Genomic DNA, 17,415 nt, shown 5'->3' with positions numbered 1-17,415 from the left:
TCCAGAGGTGTAGCTGCTGGCCAACGCCACAGCTACAGTAACGCCAGATCCGAGCCGCATCTGTGACCTACACCACAGCTCATGGCAATGCCAGATCCTTAACCCACTGAGCGAGGCCAGGGATCAAAACCACATCTTTATGGATGCTAGTCAGATTCGCTTCCGCTGAGCTACGACGGGAACTCCCAAGAATAGTTTGTTTCTTAGTGGAAATTTAATGTGATAATTTTGTGAAGAAAGTAACGGTCATGTTTACTTCGTTAGCTAAGTAATTGAGAAGAGTAGTGTATTTCTTAGTGTCCTAATGTAATAAATAACATTACCACTTCTAACTTTTTAAAATCTCCTGCTAGCCGAAAGGACAGAAATACATGTACAAAGCTCCAGTCTCATTCCACGGTACAGACTGTGGGTTCTGGGAGACACACAGGAGACTATTCATAGGTATATGCATCCCCAACTTTACTAGATGATTCTGTTATTTTCCAAAGTCATCGAAACAAAATATATTCCCACTAGTTTTGTTCCACATCATCTCCCACGCTGGGTATTAATCAGACTTTTCTATATCTTTGAGGAAATTACAAAATGTCTTAGGGATCTTTGTTTTTTTTTCTGAGATTTTACATTGTCACTTACGTCGGTTGGTGGTAGGACTCTTTCAGCTTTATACCGTCCCAAACTGTAAGAGCCCTGGGATTTTATACATACTCTTAATCTAGAGGTAAAATATTATGGAGTCATAGATGAACTAGTGGAGAATAGAAAAGAATGGTTCATCTTATGCTCTGCACCGGTCAACTTCAAAGTGATATATTAAATACATTAATGTGGTAGAACAAAGGCCAGTTTGAGTTAAAAATAGGAAATATTGTGTGATAGGGAGTGAAGACCTTTCAGAGGCCATCCAGCAACTTTCGCCTTCTGGAAGGCCAAAGTCAGCATCCAGAAACTGGGAGCTGCCTTCATAACTATTTTAACTGTTCAGTTCCCTGCCAAGTGTTTATCTACAATTATGCAGACATAGTCTTTATGTAGGCTCAATGTTAGACAAGAATCAATAGTTTTATAAATATTTAAAATAGAAACGTCTATGGACAGGAGCCACATCTTTCGAATTGACTTTATTAATACCACTTTCCCTGCAGATGTACATGCTCTCAATACATATAGTTTAGTTTGTTATATATGGATTGTGCAAGGCTTAATCTATGGTTATCTGAGTCTGTAATCACTTAACATCTGCTTTGGTTTTAATTCTGGTCCTTTTTTTATTTAAGTTTCAGATCTATAGAGCTCTTTAGCTAATGATTATGTTAGGCATTGAAGTTATCTTCCGCTGTAGTACATTGTTAGCACAAGGAAAAATTTAGTCAGATAACATAGATTTTACAGTGTTAGAAAGTTTATTGTGCTTCAGAACAGATTTGTTATTGAAGGTACATCTTTTTTCTTTAATAATTGTTCACCTCGGTCACCACGCATTTATCAAATGCAGATGCCACTAAGAGGTTAGACACTTCTAAGGACATTCACATTTGCTGCACAATGTACAGAATAGTCTGCATTTCTGCATTACAGGTTTACTAGGTATTTTGTTCGATGTAGTTAGTTGACACATTGGTTAACTAAATCCATGATGTCTTTAACTCGGTGTTCAAAAGGATTCATGCTAACATTAACAGTTGAAAAACATCTTTAAGCCTATGCAAGTTTTGAGTAGCTTCTTGTGTCCGTGTAGCATGGTGAAAACACCCGAAGGGAATTGGCTGTCGTTATTTGCAGATTAGAATGGAAACTCTGGAAAGGTCCCTGCAGTGCTCTTATCGGGATATTGCTGGAACATGGCGTGATTGCACCCATTACTCTGTGAAGCACATCCAGACGCCTTCTTCAGATGACTGTGCTCCTTGCGACGTAAGATATTGAAAGCAGTTCTGTGATATGGTAACGAATTTTATGGACAAGCTCTCCTTTCTAAAGCTTATCTAAGTGCATTATTTCTGACTGAAAAGCTTATTTTTCTTCCTTTCTGACTGAATGGATTGCTTGCCAGTGGTGACTTATGGCTGACTTCATCGATTTTCAGTAATGAGATAGAGCAGTATGAGGTAAATGACTGTGTACACGGGAAAGAATGCTAAATCACATTCTGAAAACCACCGGCTTGATGATGCAATGAGCCCATCTCCTCAAAAATGTTTGTGGTGAAGATGCCTTGAAAGTGCCTGGGCTTAAAGCACATCACTTAAATGGCAGCGTTAGAGAAACAGAGTGGCAGTCATTAGCCTGAGAGAACCATATTGGCTTGTTCAGGCTAATCCTCTCCAAGGGTAGTGGTGGAAGGCCGTGCATCTGATGGGTATAGTCTCAGGGGATGAAGGAGGCAGAGAGAGCCTGTGCTACTTTTAAATGCATCGATCTCTCCACAGAGTAGCATTCAAACGTGTAACTGATCAGGGCTTCCAAGTAGCTGATGGACTCTGTGAAATACAGTTGCTGCAGGTATTCAGATGTCTCAGGCAAGGAAGGCACTGGAAGCAAATGTGAAGGAATCCTTGCAGAATTCACTCATCTGATTTCATCCTGAGTCACTGTCCCTTGGTGCCGAAATGCTCTTGGCATTCACTCTTGATCTTGATAATAAGAAGGAGTTATGCACTGTTAAAAAGTCAGACATTTGTGGAATGGAGGTGGAGTCCTTTAGAAGATTGGGTTTTATGGTATTGCTATTTAATAGCTCTTGTCTTCTTTCCTCATGGTATTTAACTCCTTCAGCCACATTCACTCTTCACTGAACACAGGTATTGCCATGGGTTGGTTTGGGGCAAGAACTGCACTGAAAAAGTTTTATGAACTGAAAACAAAATAACTGTGCTGTACAGTGCCATATGATATATGACTCTGTAAGGTACAGGAAGGCCTCCAGCTCATGCCATTTCTCCAGATGTGCCATTCACCCTTCTGCAAAGGAGAGATACACACACGGACACAACACACAGCATGTGTGTTAGATAGGCATGTGTCATCTGTCTGTCTATCTACCTGTCTGTCTATCTATTTGATTATTCTTTCCTGGATTACATATGCATTTACAAAAGATATATAGTATTGTCCTCTAATTACAAAAGAGTGTAGATAGATTCTTCGTTTCTTCTTCATCATCTCCCCTGTAATTAGTGTTCTTATCCTCCTATAGAGGACTCCTCCAGGCCTTCCCTTATGACATCTATAAATCTCACTGCCTTCTTCCCATCTGTTCTCGCCACAGTTTCCCTTCATTCCATGAGCCGCATCACTCCAGTTTCACTCCCGTCCTCAGCATTCCATCTTCTTGCTTCCTCTGTCTATTGTGTCTCCAATTAACTTTAAAATAAGCAAAGTCTTCAAAACTAACATCGTGGTACTCTTGGCATTAATTTTATGAAAGTACAATATAGTCAGAATGCGGTACATGAGAGATACGAGTCATTGGAAATATTATTCCCAAATGTCAGGTCAGCTGTACTGGTCTTTTAAAATTCATACAAATAATGATAACAGTTCGTAATGTGCTGTTTTCCTGTTTTGGTGCATCCTTGCTTCTTGCTTGCGTTTGGCCATTTAGACAGAAATGGAAAAAATTTAGCAACTAAAGTCGTGATATAACCTGCTTTACACACTATATAACTTCGGTGCAATTACATATAATTGAGGATTTTGAAGATGACCTAGTGAAATAAAGTAAAACTCGTTCTGGATAAACTTTATCATATATGTTTGGTAATTAATGTTAGAAGTCTAATAAATTTGCCCTCTAGTACAAACAGAATTGTAATAGTTTAGTGCATTCCAGAGGGAAAAAAGGAAAATAATGTTAATTTAATGAAAACCATTCATGTGTGAAAAAGATAAAGATATGAATGGAATTTGGATACATTTCCATACTTGTGGAAATGACTCCTAAACCTAAAATGAGTCAGTGAGTAAGTTGTGACTTCCCAGCAAGGAGAACTGAGGGGGTAGAGAGAAGATACAGAATGAATTACACAGTAGAGAACATTCTAGAAAAACAAATGCTAGAATGACTCCAAAATGTCCTGGGATTTTTTTTTTTTTCATTCTGATAAATTTCTATTTATATTTCTTGGAGAGATATGGTACATTTGACCACTTCATTTCTACATGTGATACAAAATAATAAGAGCAACCAGCCTGCTAAGAACTCAAAGCCAGATGGTGTATATGTGTGTCATGCTGAGTTGATGGTTTGGAAATGCCAGCTCTGCAGAATGGCTGGAGCTGAATAATGCTTCAAGGTAATCCTACTTAAGATTCACTTGTGCATCTCTGTGTGGCTTTTACATTCCTAATTTAATGAATTTTAAGTTGCAATGGACAACATGATACATAGAGGCAATAGAGTAAAATGTCTCTAGTGTGATTTGTTAGCTGTCAGCTCAAATCAAATTTTAATAAAGCAGCAGAAATTTAAAATGATTTAGCTGCTTCTTCAATGAGCAGATAATCAGAGGTCAATCCATGCTTCTCTGAAGAGAATGGTGGACTGGTTCCATAATTTTTAGGGATTATCTTTTTAAGGTTAGCCAGTGTGAGTTAAAAATAACAACAACCAAACAACTAACAAAACCCAACAATTCCCTGTCCACTGATATTTAGAAATTAGGAGAAAATTATTTTGTTTTACCTCCTTTCTTTGATTTCCACATACTTGCTTTGAGGAAGTCTTCTACAGCATTTCAGGCACGGTGGCCATAGTGTAGTCACAAAACAGGAGAGCCAGTAGAGCGATCTACAGACAGGTACAGCATAGCCACCAGGTTAAGAGTGAGCAGTCTACAGTGTTAAATGATGCCAGTGGATATGAAGAAGAATCAACAAGAAAAGCGTAAGATCTCCTAATACTATTGTTTTTTTCTTTTTTAGGGCCGCATCTATGGCACATGGCAGTTCCCAGGCTAAGGGTGGTCGAATCAGAGCTGCAGCTGCTGGTCTATGCCACAGCCACATTAACACCGAATCTGAGCCGCGTCTGTGACTTATGCTGCAGCTTGCAGCAATGCCCAATCTTTAACCTACTGAGCAAGGCCAGGGATCAAACCCACATCCTCATGGACACTGTGTTGGGTTCTTAACCCACTAAGCCACAGTGGGAGCTCTCTGTCTTAATACTGTTAATCTTCTAAATTTGATAAAATGTTGTTTAGACTATTGCATTTATATTTGCAGAACTTATTTTTTCTCTTCCAGAATACGAGATTTTGTTTCTCCTCTTTCATTTGCATTTTAAATCTTCATAAAAGCATCTGTTTCCCAAGAACCAGTGAATCATTTTTTTTTTTAACAAACACTTATTGCATAATTTAAACTCCATTAAATCAGATTTTTCTCCTCTATTTTGAAGCTCAGCTATGGTGCTGCACATTTAAGGTTATTAGGCTTTCTTAATGAATTGGTACCTTTATCATTATGAAATGCTCATCTTTATTTTTTGTAGTATTCCTTATTTTGAAACCTGCTTTTTGATATTAATATAGCTATTCCAGCTTTGTTATGATAGTGTTTGTATCCATTTACTTTTAACAAATCTGTATTTTTATGGTTGAAGTGCTGTTTGTTTGTTTTTTTTTTTAAATGCAGTCTGTCAATCTTTTACTTGGAGAGTTTAAACCATTTGTATTTAACAGTAATTATAGATATTGTTGGAATAAAATCTTATATCTTATTGTTTTCTCATCTATTCTTTGTTCCTTTTTCGCAATTTCTGACTTCGTTTGGATTACCTTGATATTGTTCGTATTCCATTTTATTTCCAATATTGATTTACTAGCTGTATAGATAGACTTTTAAAACTGGCTCCTGGGATTTCCCATTGTGGCTCAGCAGAAACAAACCCGAATGGTAACCATGAGGATGCGTGTTCAGTCCCTGGCTTTGCTCAGTGGTTTAAGGATCTGGCATTGCCGTGAGCTGTGATGCAGGTTGTAGATGTGGCTCAGATCCTGCATTGTTGTAGCTGTGGTGTAGGCTGGTGGCTACAGCTCAAATTTGACCCCTAGTCCGGGAACTTCCACGTGCCATGGGTACAACCCTAAAAAGACAAATAAAATAAGTCCCCAAAGATGTCTCATATCTAATCCTGGGAACCTATGAATGAATGAGCTATAATTCCTCTGATTGTACTATGACCTTAAGAATGAGACCCTATCCACATGGGCCTGATCTTATCATAGGAGCACTGTAAGGCAGAAAGCTTTTTCAGGTTGATGGCAGGAGAGGAAAGCAGAAGAGAAAGTTGGAGAGATCCGAAGCAAGATGAGTGTTTAATATTCTGTTGTTGGATTTGAACATGGATGGGGCCATCATACAAGGATTGGAGAGCAGATATAAGGAGCTGAGCATGACTCTGGCTAACAGCTAAGGAGAGAACATGAACTTCAATTTTATAGTATAAGAGGACTGGCTTCTACCAATAATCAGAATGAGCTTGGAAGTAGATCATTTCCTTGAGCCTTGAAATAAGAGCCCTGCTTGGCCAACACTATGATTTTGGTGTTGTGGTACCCTGAACATAGAAGCCAGACTAATCCACTTGGACTTCTGATGTACAGAACTGTGAACTAATACATTGGTGTTTTTTTTTTCCATATTTCTTTGGGCCGCTTCCGCGGCATGTGGAGGTTCCCAGGCTAGGGGTCTGATCGGAGCTGTAGCCGCTGGCCTACGCCAGAGCCACAGCAACGCAGGATCCGAGCCACGTCTGCAACCTACACCACAGCTCATGGCAACGCCGGATCGTTAACCCACTGAGCAAGGGCAGGGACCGAACCCGAAACCTCATGGTTCCTAGTCGGATTCGTTAACCACTGCGCCACGACAGGAACTCCCAAATTGGTGTTTTAAGCTGCTAAATTTGTAATAATTTGTTTTGCAACACAGACAACCGGTATATCAGCTATTTTATTCTTCACTGGTTGCTTTAGGGTTTCCAATATGTATCTTTAACTCATCACTGTCTTCTGCCAAATAATATTATGCCACTTTATATATAACTAAGAACTCAACAATAGCATGCTGCTTTCCATTCTTCACTTCTTGTCTTTTGTACCATTATTGTCATAATTTTATTTCTAAATAGGTTTAAAACCTCACAACGTATTGTTATATTTTTACTTTAGTCAATTATCTTGTTTTTAAAAGAAATTAGATGATATAGCTTTTATGGTTATTCACATATTTACTATTTTAGCAATTGTCATTGTTTTTTTGTTTTTTGTTTTTTGTTTTTTTTTGTCTTTTTGCTATCTCTTGGGCCACTCCCTCGGCATATGGAGGTTCCCAGGCTAGGGGTCGAATCGGAGCTGTAGCCACCGGCCTACACCAGAGCCACAGCGACGCGGGATCCGAGCTGCGTCTGCAGCCTACACCACAGCTCACGGCAACGCCGGATCGTTAACCCACTGAGCAAGGGCAGGGACCGAACCCGCAACCTCATGGTTCCTAGTCGGATTCGTTAACCACTGCGCCACGACGGGAACTCCAGTTGTCATTGTTTAATGTAGATTTGCAGTTATATTTGGTATCATATTCTCAATTCTTTTTACATTTCTTATAGTGAAAGTCTATTGACAATGAATTCTCTCAGCTTCTATTTGTCTGGAAAAGGCCTTCATCTTTGACAGTTTTTCTCCTCTTAAATACTTTAGAGATACCATTTCACTGTTTTCTGGCTTGTGTTTTACACAAGAAGTCTGAGTTACTTTTTTTGGGGGGGGAGGGTCTTTTTGCTTTTAAAGGGCCACTCCTGCGGCATATGGAGGTTCCCAGGCTAGGGGTCTAATCGGAGCTGTAGCCTCTGGCCTACACTACAGCCACAGCAACGCGGGATCCGAGCCATGCCTGCAACCTACACCACAGCTCACAGCAATGCTGATCCTTAACCCACTGAGCAAGGCCAGGGATCGAACCTGCAACCTCATGGTTCCTAGTCAGATTCGTTAACCACTGCGCCACGATGGGAACTCCTGAGTTACTTTTACGTTTATTTTTATGTACATGGTATCTTTTTTTCTAGTAGCTTTTAAGATTTCCTCTTTACCAGAGATTTTTCAGCATTTGATTGCGTTATGTCTGATGTAGTTTTCTTTGTATATGCTCCATTGTTTAGCTTCTTGGATCTATGTATTTATAGTTTTCAAAAATTTGGAAAAACTTCAGCCATTATTTTTTCAGATACTCTTTCTATATGATCTCCTGCTCCTTTGGGACTCCAATACACATATGACCGCTTGACAATTTCTCACAGTTCACTGAGGTTATGTTAATACTTAAAATCTTTTTTTTTCTTTCTTTGATTCATTTTGGATAGTTAAGATATTACTATATATTCCACTTTTAAATCTTTTTTTATATAGTGTCTATTCTGCTATTATTCCCTTCCAGTTACTTCTAAATTTCAGGTAATGTTGTTTTAATTTTTAAATTTTCATTTTGGTTCTTTTAAAATTTTTCCCCTCATTATTTTCGTTTAACTCTTCAACTTTATTTAAATTAGTTGTTTTATGTTCTTGTCTGCTAATTTCAATATTTATGTCATTTCTATATTTGTTTTTATTGAATGCATTTTCCCCTGATTAAGGGAGCTACTACTTCTTGGCATGTCTAGTAATTTTTGATTGGATGTTGGATATTGTTAAGTATTTGGATTTTATCTTCCTTTAATGAATATAGAATTTTGTATTTGCAGGCATTTTATATTACTCATAGATCAGATTGATTTTTTTGAAGCTGTTTTTAAGAACTGCTGGGTTGAATAGAAATAGCCTTTATTCCAATACTCTTTTAGCACCACTATGAGGTGTGAAACATCTTGGGTCTCTACTGAATGTTTGTTGTAGTCAGCAAGGCCTCTCTGATTTGTCAGAACTTGAATATTTGTTCATCCTGAATAGGCTCTGAGAATTTGTTTAACATACAGCATGTGGTACATAGACTTCTCAAATGACCCTCAGTGATACTCCTTCTTATATAATCCCCTCCCACTGGGTTTTGGAAGATCCTATGAATATGGTCACTCCTGTGATTACATTACTTTATATGGCAAAGGAGAATTGTTCAGGGTGGACCTGACCTCATCAGGTGAGCTCTTTTAAAAAAGATTTCTCTGGCTGATTGCAGAGAGAAAATTTCAGTATATGGAAAATTGATGTATATATTTAGTACAAATTTCTAGTTGCTTGTGGTGGGAAAGCAAATCTGGCACTGGTTACTTGATCATGGAATGTAAACGTTTGCTTAATCTGGAGCTCACTAAATCCTGCTGTTGTTACCTGATCTTTAACACTAAGGGAAACTGAGTTGGAAGGAAAGGAATTGAAAGAGATTTGTCAACTATATCCCCAAAGTATGCAAAACACTCTTTTTTTTAATCTATTTTTTAAGTTATTTAGAAATATTTTAAAATAATGAAATATGTAGAGAATACTGTAATAAACTTCTATATACCCAATAATCAACATAAAAAATATACTGATAAGGTTGAGCCCCTCGTGTCCTTCCCTAATCTCATTCTCCTTGTAGAAGTACCCAAAGTTAGTTGTTAATTCTATATGTTTCTTCATATTTTACTTCATATACTTGCATTTTTAAATTTACCCTTTCATTTTTCTGAAATTTATTTTATTTGTCCTTTTAGGTTTGCACCCACAGCACATGGAAGTTCTCGAGCTAAGGGTTGAATTGGAGCTGCAGCTACTGGCCTATGCCACAGCCACAGCAATGCCAGAACCAAGCCATGTCTGCAACCTACACCATGGCTCGAGGCAATGGAAGATCCTTTGACCCACTAAGCAAGGCCAGGGGTCAAACCTGCATCCTCATGGGTACTAGTCAGGTTCTTAACCTGCCGAGCCACAGTGGGAATTCCTAAAATTTATTTTAACAGTCAATGTGCAGCATTTTTTGTTTCCTTTTTTTGTTTGTTTAGTGTTTTGTTGTGAGAATGAAAACTGATAGGTGCTTAGAACTTCATTGTACGAATATAGTACAATTTGTTTATCTGGTCAACTCTTAAGAGATATTTAGATTTTGGCACTGTTTTGGAAGCAATGAATGCTGAAAATAACTTTCATGTAGATGTGACTTCATAGTGAAGTCACTAGATCTAAGAGTATGTGCATCTTTACATTACTAGATATTGCCACTTTTTCTTCAGAGTGGTTTCTCAATTTGCATGCCAACCATAAGGATACTGGTTATTCTCCATCCTTATAACCATCAGTACTGTCAGAATTAAATTGTGAATAGTTATATGGGTAAGAAATTTTATCTTATTGTGATTTAAATTTGCATTTCCCTGGTTATTGATCAGGTAGGACACCTATTAACATGTTCACTGCCATGTTGACATAGAGATTATTATTCCCCAGTATGGCCATTCCAATTTCTCAAACTCCATTAGGACTGACATAAAGATCTAACAGTTAAAGTTATAAGATGTGTGATGGAAAATTTTTCCAAGTAAAAAATTATTCCCTGAGTCATTTAAATTATTTCTGGTCATAGCATGATTTTTGCCAACACTTTAATTGTGCCATGCTTAGATGTGGCAGTCTTATAGCTTTTCCTTCTCTGGTTTTTCTGATTGTGGCAAAAACAAGAAACCTTAAGTCATTGAAGCCAAAAGGTAGGCTAAGTTATGAGGAAGAAGAGAACCTTTCTCTGGCTAATATTGTCTAATAATGGCAGGATTTTTTTAAGTTCCAAAGAACCTGGTGGTGGTATATGTAAAAATACTAAGATTTTTGTTTATTTGACTAAGCCTGGTGATGGAATCTCCATTACTGGGTATTTTCAAAGTGACTTAGGTAAGAGTTTAAACAGAATGATTAATGATCTGAATGTGTCAGTGCTTTGCTAAGGGATGGAACCAGGTAATTTTGAGGGTACTTCTTCCCATTGTTCTGTGCGACAGTGAGAACACATGCACAGAGTTTTCATAGATTCGTTCCACTGCCAAGATGGAAATTTACCCCCAAAATTGTTTTGGTATGTTTTCTAAGCGGATAATGAGTAAAATTGTATCTTTTACAAATACATCATCAGCAAATTATTTCTTGTAAAAGAAACCAGAAATATTCCCCTGAATCTATTCTTGGTGCTAAATGGATATGACTTTGAGCTCAGGGAATATATTTTCTGCTCTTTCCATAATTTGAATTATTATTTGCCAACTGTATTAAAGTACACTGCCTGCCTCCACTCGTATCTCTGGATACTTTTACCCCCTCTTTAGGAACTTCACAAATGATTGGGCTCTAGCATTTCAATGTTCTCTCTCTGTGACAGTCCAAGTAAACATAGCTGATGAGAGTAATTCAATTTGTAACTGACTTGTGAGTGTACAAGTGGTTGTTGTACATTTTGGGGGAAGATGGTGTGGATATCTAAGTTTATATGACTTTGGAAAGGCTATTTCATAAAGACCGTAAACCTGAGAAGGAGGTCATTTAGTTCAAGTTTGACAGCAGAGCATTGCTTTGTTTCATTTCAGTCTTTTTTTTTTTCTTTTTTCTTTTTCTTTTTTTTTTTGTCTTTTGTCTTCTTAGGGCCACACCCGCGGCATGTGGAGGTTCCCAGGCTTGGGGTCTAATCAGAGCTATTGCTGCCAGCCTATGCCACACCCACAGCAATGCCAGATCCCAGCTGCGTCTGCAACCTACACCACAGCTCATGGCAACGCCAGATCCTTAACCCACTGATCGAGGCCAGGGATCAAACCCGAAACCTCATGGTTCCTAGTTGGATTCGTTTCTGCTGTGCCACAACGAGAACTCCTTATTTCAGTCTTGATTAGTGCATTCAGTTCATTCTGTATGACTCAAGGATTAGAAGCTTTTTTTTTTTTTTTTTTTTGCATAATAGGGCCACACCTGTAGCATATAGAGATTCCCAGGTAGAGGTCGAATCAGAGCTGTAGCTGCCGGCCACAGCCACAGCCACAACCATGCAGGATCCGAGCCGCATCTGCAACCTGCACCACAGCCCACGGCAATGCCAGATCCTTAACCTTCTGAGCCAGGCCAGGGATCCAGCCTGCGTCCTCATGGATGCTAGTCAGATTCGTTAGTCACTGAGCCACGATGGGAACTCCAAGGACTAAAAGCTTTATACCACTTCCTTCAGCTGAAAAAAAGTATAAATCTAAGAGATTAAATCATAGGAAAGTTTCTTCACATTTGGACTAAATTGTCTGTTTTATTATTGATCTTTTTCTGATCTTTTTCTTTGCACTTCTTAGATGTTTGCACACTAGTCAATATAACTAAGCCACAAATGTGATACTTGAAAATAATGGACATGTCATTTTGAGAACTGATACAGCTTTCTGTTGGGCCTGTTTAGACATGTGTCTATGCATGTTTTGCATTTGTTTTCAGGGGTGCAAAAATGGAAGTCATGTTTTTAAGATGAATTTTCTCCCCTTTGATAGCAAGTTGTAAATATCTTACTCTTTTTTTTTTTATTTTCAGGGTCAGCTCTTTAAATGTTCTTTTTATCCTCTTTTACCCTGTGTCATGCTGCAAAGGTGTAGCTTGTTTGCTGTCCTACAGCTTGGGTCTCCTTTGATCTTAGTAACTAATACAGGCGTTGTCTCCCTCCAGGTTATCCAGGCTGTCTTTTTTGGCATCTGTGTGCTGACTGATCTCTCCAGTCTTCTGACTAGAGGAAGTGGGAACCAAGAACAAGAGAGGCAGCTCAAGAAGCTCATTTCTCTTCGGGACTGGATGCTGGCTGTATTGGCCTTTCCTGTTGGCGTTGTGAGTATGATGTGGAATGCATTTTATTATTTTATTTTATTTTTGCTTTTTCGGGCCACACACTAGGCATATGGAAGTTCCCAGGCTAGGAATTGAATTGGAGCTATAGCTGCTGGCCTGCACCACAGCCACAGTAACTCAGGATCCGAGCTGCATCTGTGACCTATGCCGCAGCTCACAACAATGCCGGATCCTTACACTGAGTGGAGCCAGGGATGGAATCTTCATCCTTGTGGATACTAGTCGGGTTCATTACCACTGAGCCACAGCGGAAACTCCTAGAATGCATTTAACCACAAAAGAAACTTGGGTCTTATTTCAGACTTCTAAGAGGGGAAAAAGGGGGCTCATTGTAGGTTTCCGTATTGGGGCTGACATGACAAAGCACCACAGACCGAGTGGTATAAACAACAGAAAATCCTTTTCTCACAGTTCTAGAGGCTGGAAGTCTGAGATCCAGGTGTCTGCAGGGTTGATTTCTTCTGAAGCCTCTCTCCTTGGCTTGTAAGTGGCCTCCTTCCCTGGTGTCTTCACATGCTTTTCCCTCTGTGTATGTCCTGTCCCAACCTCTGCTTCTTATAAGGATGCCAGTCCACGGCCTTATTTAATCTTTTTTTTTTCTTTCTTTTTTTTTTTTGTGTGTGTCTTTTTGCCTTTTCTAGGGCTGCTCCCGCAGCATATGAAGGTTCCCAGGCTAGGGGCTGAATCGAAGCTATAGCTGCCGGCCTGTGCCAGAACCACAGCAACTTGGTATCCGAGCCTTGTCTGCAACCTACACCACAGCTCATGGCAACACCGGATCTTTAACCCACTGAGCGAGGCCAGGGAGCGAACCCTCAATCTCATGGTTCCTAGTCGGATTCGTTAACCACTGCGCCACGACGGGAACTCCACAATCTTAATTGCCTTGATAAAGGCCCTGCCTCTAGGAGTTGCCATGGTGATGCAGTGGATTAAGAATCCGACTACAGGAGTTCCTGTCATAGCTCAGCGGTAAAACCTGACTAGTACCCATGAGGATTTGGGTTCAATCCTTGGCGTCAATCTGTGGACTAAGGTTCTGTCCCTAGTCCTGGCAGTGGGTTAAAGAAACCGGTGTTTCTACAGCTGCAGCATAGGTTGCAGCTCTAAATGGGATTCGATCCTTGGCCTGGGAACTTCCAAGAAGCCTTGGGTGAGGCCATAAAAACAAAAACAAAAAAACACTAAAAAACCTGCCTCCAAATATGGTGACATTCCAAGATAGGAGTTAGGACATCAACATATTGATTTTAGAAGGACGCGGTTCAACCCATAACAGTTTCCTAAGCAGCCTAAACTTGACATATATGTTCCGTGGGCAATGTGACCATTCTAATATTTTTGAACCTGGGAGAGAAAGTCAGTGTTAGCTCATACTTACTCACTTACCCAGCAGTGCCATTAGCTAATATCACTTAAGTAAATGCTGTATAATGTTTGGGTCTGTTCTGCCTTCATTGATTTTCACTGTTTTTCAGTTAGATTCCCCCCCATAACCTAACTTCCTTCACATGTCTGTTAATCATCCATTATCTGTATATAAACCATGTTTCTTTAAAGGGCCAGGGCCCCATGAGATTCTATAGATTTTAACCTCTATATAACCAGAAGAAGAATGAGAAAACTCTTCTAAATTATGAGAATAAATAAGAGTGCATTACCTGGTTCAAATTCAGAGCTTTCATTGGCCAGCTGATTTCTGAGAAAAAAAAAGAAGCCCGTATACCAAGTATAAGGTCCTTTGTAGGCAGAGTCAGAGAGTTGTTTTTTAAATCTTTCCAATAGCTCTTATTCATATTTGCCAGATTTACACCTGGCAGACCCCTCTATGTGGTTTTTCTAAGACCAGTTAGTGAACACCCAGACTATCACTGAATTGCTTTCTCTGTGTACTGAGTTGTGTTTTCTTGGATGAAATAGCCCATAGCTCTTGACAGCAACACAAGGGGAGTAGTATAATCTGGTCACACTTCTTTGCTCCTGCCCTCATCCTTATCCTCTGAAAACCTAAATGGATGCTCAGATTGAAGCTATCCAGCAATCCTCTCAAATTCTATTGCTTAACATAACAGTTAAATGCTTTATGTATTATTTAATATTTCTTTCTTTGGACTTGTCTTATAAAATTCAAACACTTTCTATCAGAAGAGTCATCAAAGAGAAAATTTCCATTGACATAAACTGTGAAGACCTATACTTTCTGCATAAAAGAATTATTTAGAAAATTCAAGTCTGTGTATTGTTTTGTTTCTTTGTAATGGCACACTCCCTTGGAATTTCTCTAATTATTTTACTGCCTCTGGAGGTCTTCCTAGGCTAGAAGGAATGCAATAGTAACATCATACAAGAGTAAGTAGGAATATGCTATTAACATGTTTTCTCTTTACTCCGCCTCCCCTTCTGTTATGTGGTGTCAAACTGTGTCCCTAAGGACTTCTGTTGTCTGTCTTGCCACTCTCATCAAAGGCTTACTGCACATGCCCTCTAGACATTTATGACAATATTACTTTGGTGGGAAACCTTTTGCACCTGCTTGAAACTTGAGATATTTGTCAGTTTTCAGTATCTTTCCTGAATTTAGTCTGTGTATGGTCTATGGTTTGTAAAAAGAATGGGAGTCTTTTTGTTTGCTGGTTTGTTTGATGACATCTGCTCCATCCCTCCAGGTTTCGCTAGTTTTGTTGTTTTGTCTCTGGTTTTGAAAGAGCAAAGAGAAGTCATGATGCCTTTAATTTCTCCCCCCTTTTTAGGCCAGAAATCATATCATATTTTCATCACATAATGTACACACTTTCCCAGTGGATGAGCTTCACAGAAGTTAGAGAATAAATACTGAATCATAGATACGCAGTTTTACTGATTTCCTTAACTCTTATTTTTTCTTGCCCATGATATTTTATAGTCAATGTTTATGTTTTTCATAATCTTCCCTATTATTATGAGTCACTTTCCCTTGTATAGTCACTAGCCTTTTATTTTTCCTGAAGTTTTTGGAGCCTCCCTCCTCTCCTTCCTTCTCTCTCTCTCTCCTTTCTCTTTCTTTTTCTCTTTCTGTCTCTCTTTCATATTAGAAAGAATTTCCTTACATTTTCCATTGTTTCTTACTCTGTCATTTGACTTTTTGTATCTATTTACATAATTTCTCACTCTAATACGTAGAAATTCATTCTGGGGCCCAAAACTGATAAATGCCTTCTTCCTAAACCCCTTTAATTTTACTGTGAAGCCATATTTACAGAGGATATGGAATTGGCTCTTGGTGATTTTTTTTTTTTTTTTTTACCCATACCTGCAGAATATGGAAGTTCCCAGGCCAGAGATTGAATCCCAGCTGCAGCTTTGACCTCTGCTTCAACTGCAGCAATGCCAGATCTTTAACCCACTGTGGCTGACTGAGGAGCAAATCCACATGGCCACAGAGACAATGCTGAAAGCTTAACCTGGTGTGCCACAGCAGGAACTCCAATAAGCTTTTTTTTTTTTTTCTTTTTAGGTCCTCACCTGTGGCATATGGAAGTTCCTAGGCTAGGGGTTGAATTGGAGTTGCAGCTACTGGCCTACACCACAGCCACAGCAATTCTGGATCCAAGCTGAGTCTGCGACCTACACCATAGTGCATGGCAACACCAGATCTGTAACCCCCTGAACAAGGCTAGGGATCGAACCTATATCCTCATGGATACTAGTTGGGTTCCTAACCTGCTGAGCCAAAATGAGAATTCACGATAATCATTTTTATCCAAAATATTTTTTTCACTGTAACATAAGCATTTAATGATTTTTTGCCCGTCTTTCTCCAAGGTTATTCCCCAACTTTCCTTTCGAATGAGCCCTAGTCTTTGCCATGACATCTTTGGTTTCTCTCCCCCTTCTGGGTCTCCCGAATCTCTCCCAGCTGCTTAGTAGGGTCTAGAATTCCACAGTAGTTTTATCACTTAAGATTTTCCTCCTTGTTAAAATGTGAATCCTTCCTAAAGCAGTGCCACTAGGAATCACTTGAGTCATCTTTACTCTTCCTGGGACTCCTGGCCTAGGAGGAAGGTGCCCGGCCCAAAGGGTTTGTTACCTCAGAAGGATGGGACTAGTAGTCGTGCCCAGGACCTATATGAATCTGTAGTGTAAGGATGCTTATCATGTGTGCAAATGATTAGCTGTAACATTTGTAATTAAACACCTTGTACCATATTGGTTGACACAGTTAACATCCTAAAGGGCAGGTCCCCCACATTCTCCCTGTGCCTGGAGAGCCTGGGGCTTGGGAGCTTCCAAAGGAAGGAGGTGCAGAAGCTCCACTTAGAAACGTGTGGTCCCCAGAGACCTCCAGGCTCTGACTGCCAGGCGACTGCCAGCCTCAGAGGACTTCCTCCACTGCCTTCTCCTGGCCTCCTCAACCCTACGCCTTTTGTTTGTCAGCCACAAGCTTGCCAGGGTTAGGCAATGTTATTTTTGCTTCCTCGCACAGGTCAGAAAGGCAACAGGCATAAAAAGAGGGCAGGATGGCAGCTGAATGTATCACCTCTGCTCACGGTGTCCCAAAGAGACCTCTTAGCACCGAGCTTTTCCTGGCACTCCTATT

The 17,415-nt window shown here is 39.5% G+C and overlaps 1 protein-coding gene across 5 annotated transcripts in view; it reads left to right on the top strand.

Moving 5' to 3' along the window:
* AIG1 (androgen induced 1) overlaps positions 1–17,415 on the top strand; it is a 246,779-nt gene that overhangs the window by 57,305 nt on the left and 172,059 nt on the right. For all 5 annotated transcript variants that reach the window (XM_047770055.1, XM_047770057.1, XM_047770056.1 and 2 more), the window contains exon 2: positions 12,663–12,818. In XM_047770055.1, coding sequence (XP_047626011.1) covers positions 12,663–12,818 — 156 coding nt within the window. The remainder of the gene's footprint in view (positions 1–12,662; positions 12,819–17,415) is intronic.

Source organism: Phacochoerus africanus, chromosome 2 (assembly GCF_016906955.1).
Source record: "Phacochoerus africanus isolate WHEZ1 chromosome 2, ROS_Pafr_v1, whole genome shotgun sequence".
Lineage (NCBI taxonomy): Eukaryota > Metazoa > Chordata > Mammalia > Artiodactyla > Suidae > Phacochoerus > Phacochoerus africanus.
The sequence above is the reverse complement of the archived record's forward strand: the minus strand, read 5'-3'. Positions and strand labels throughout refer to the sequence as shown.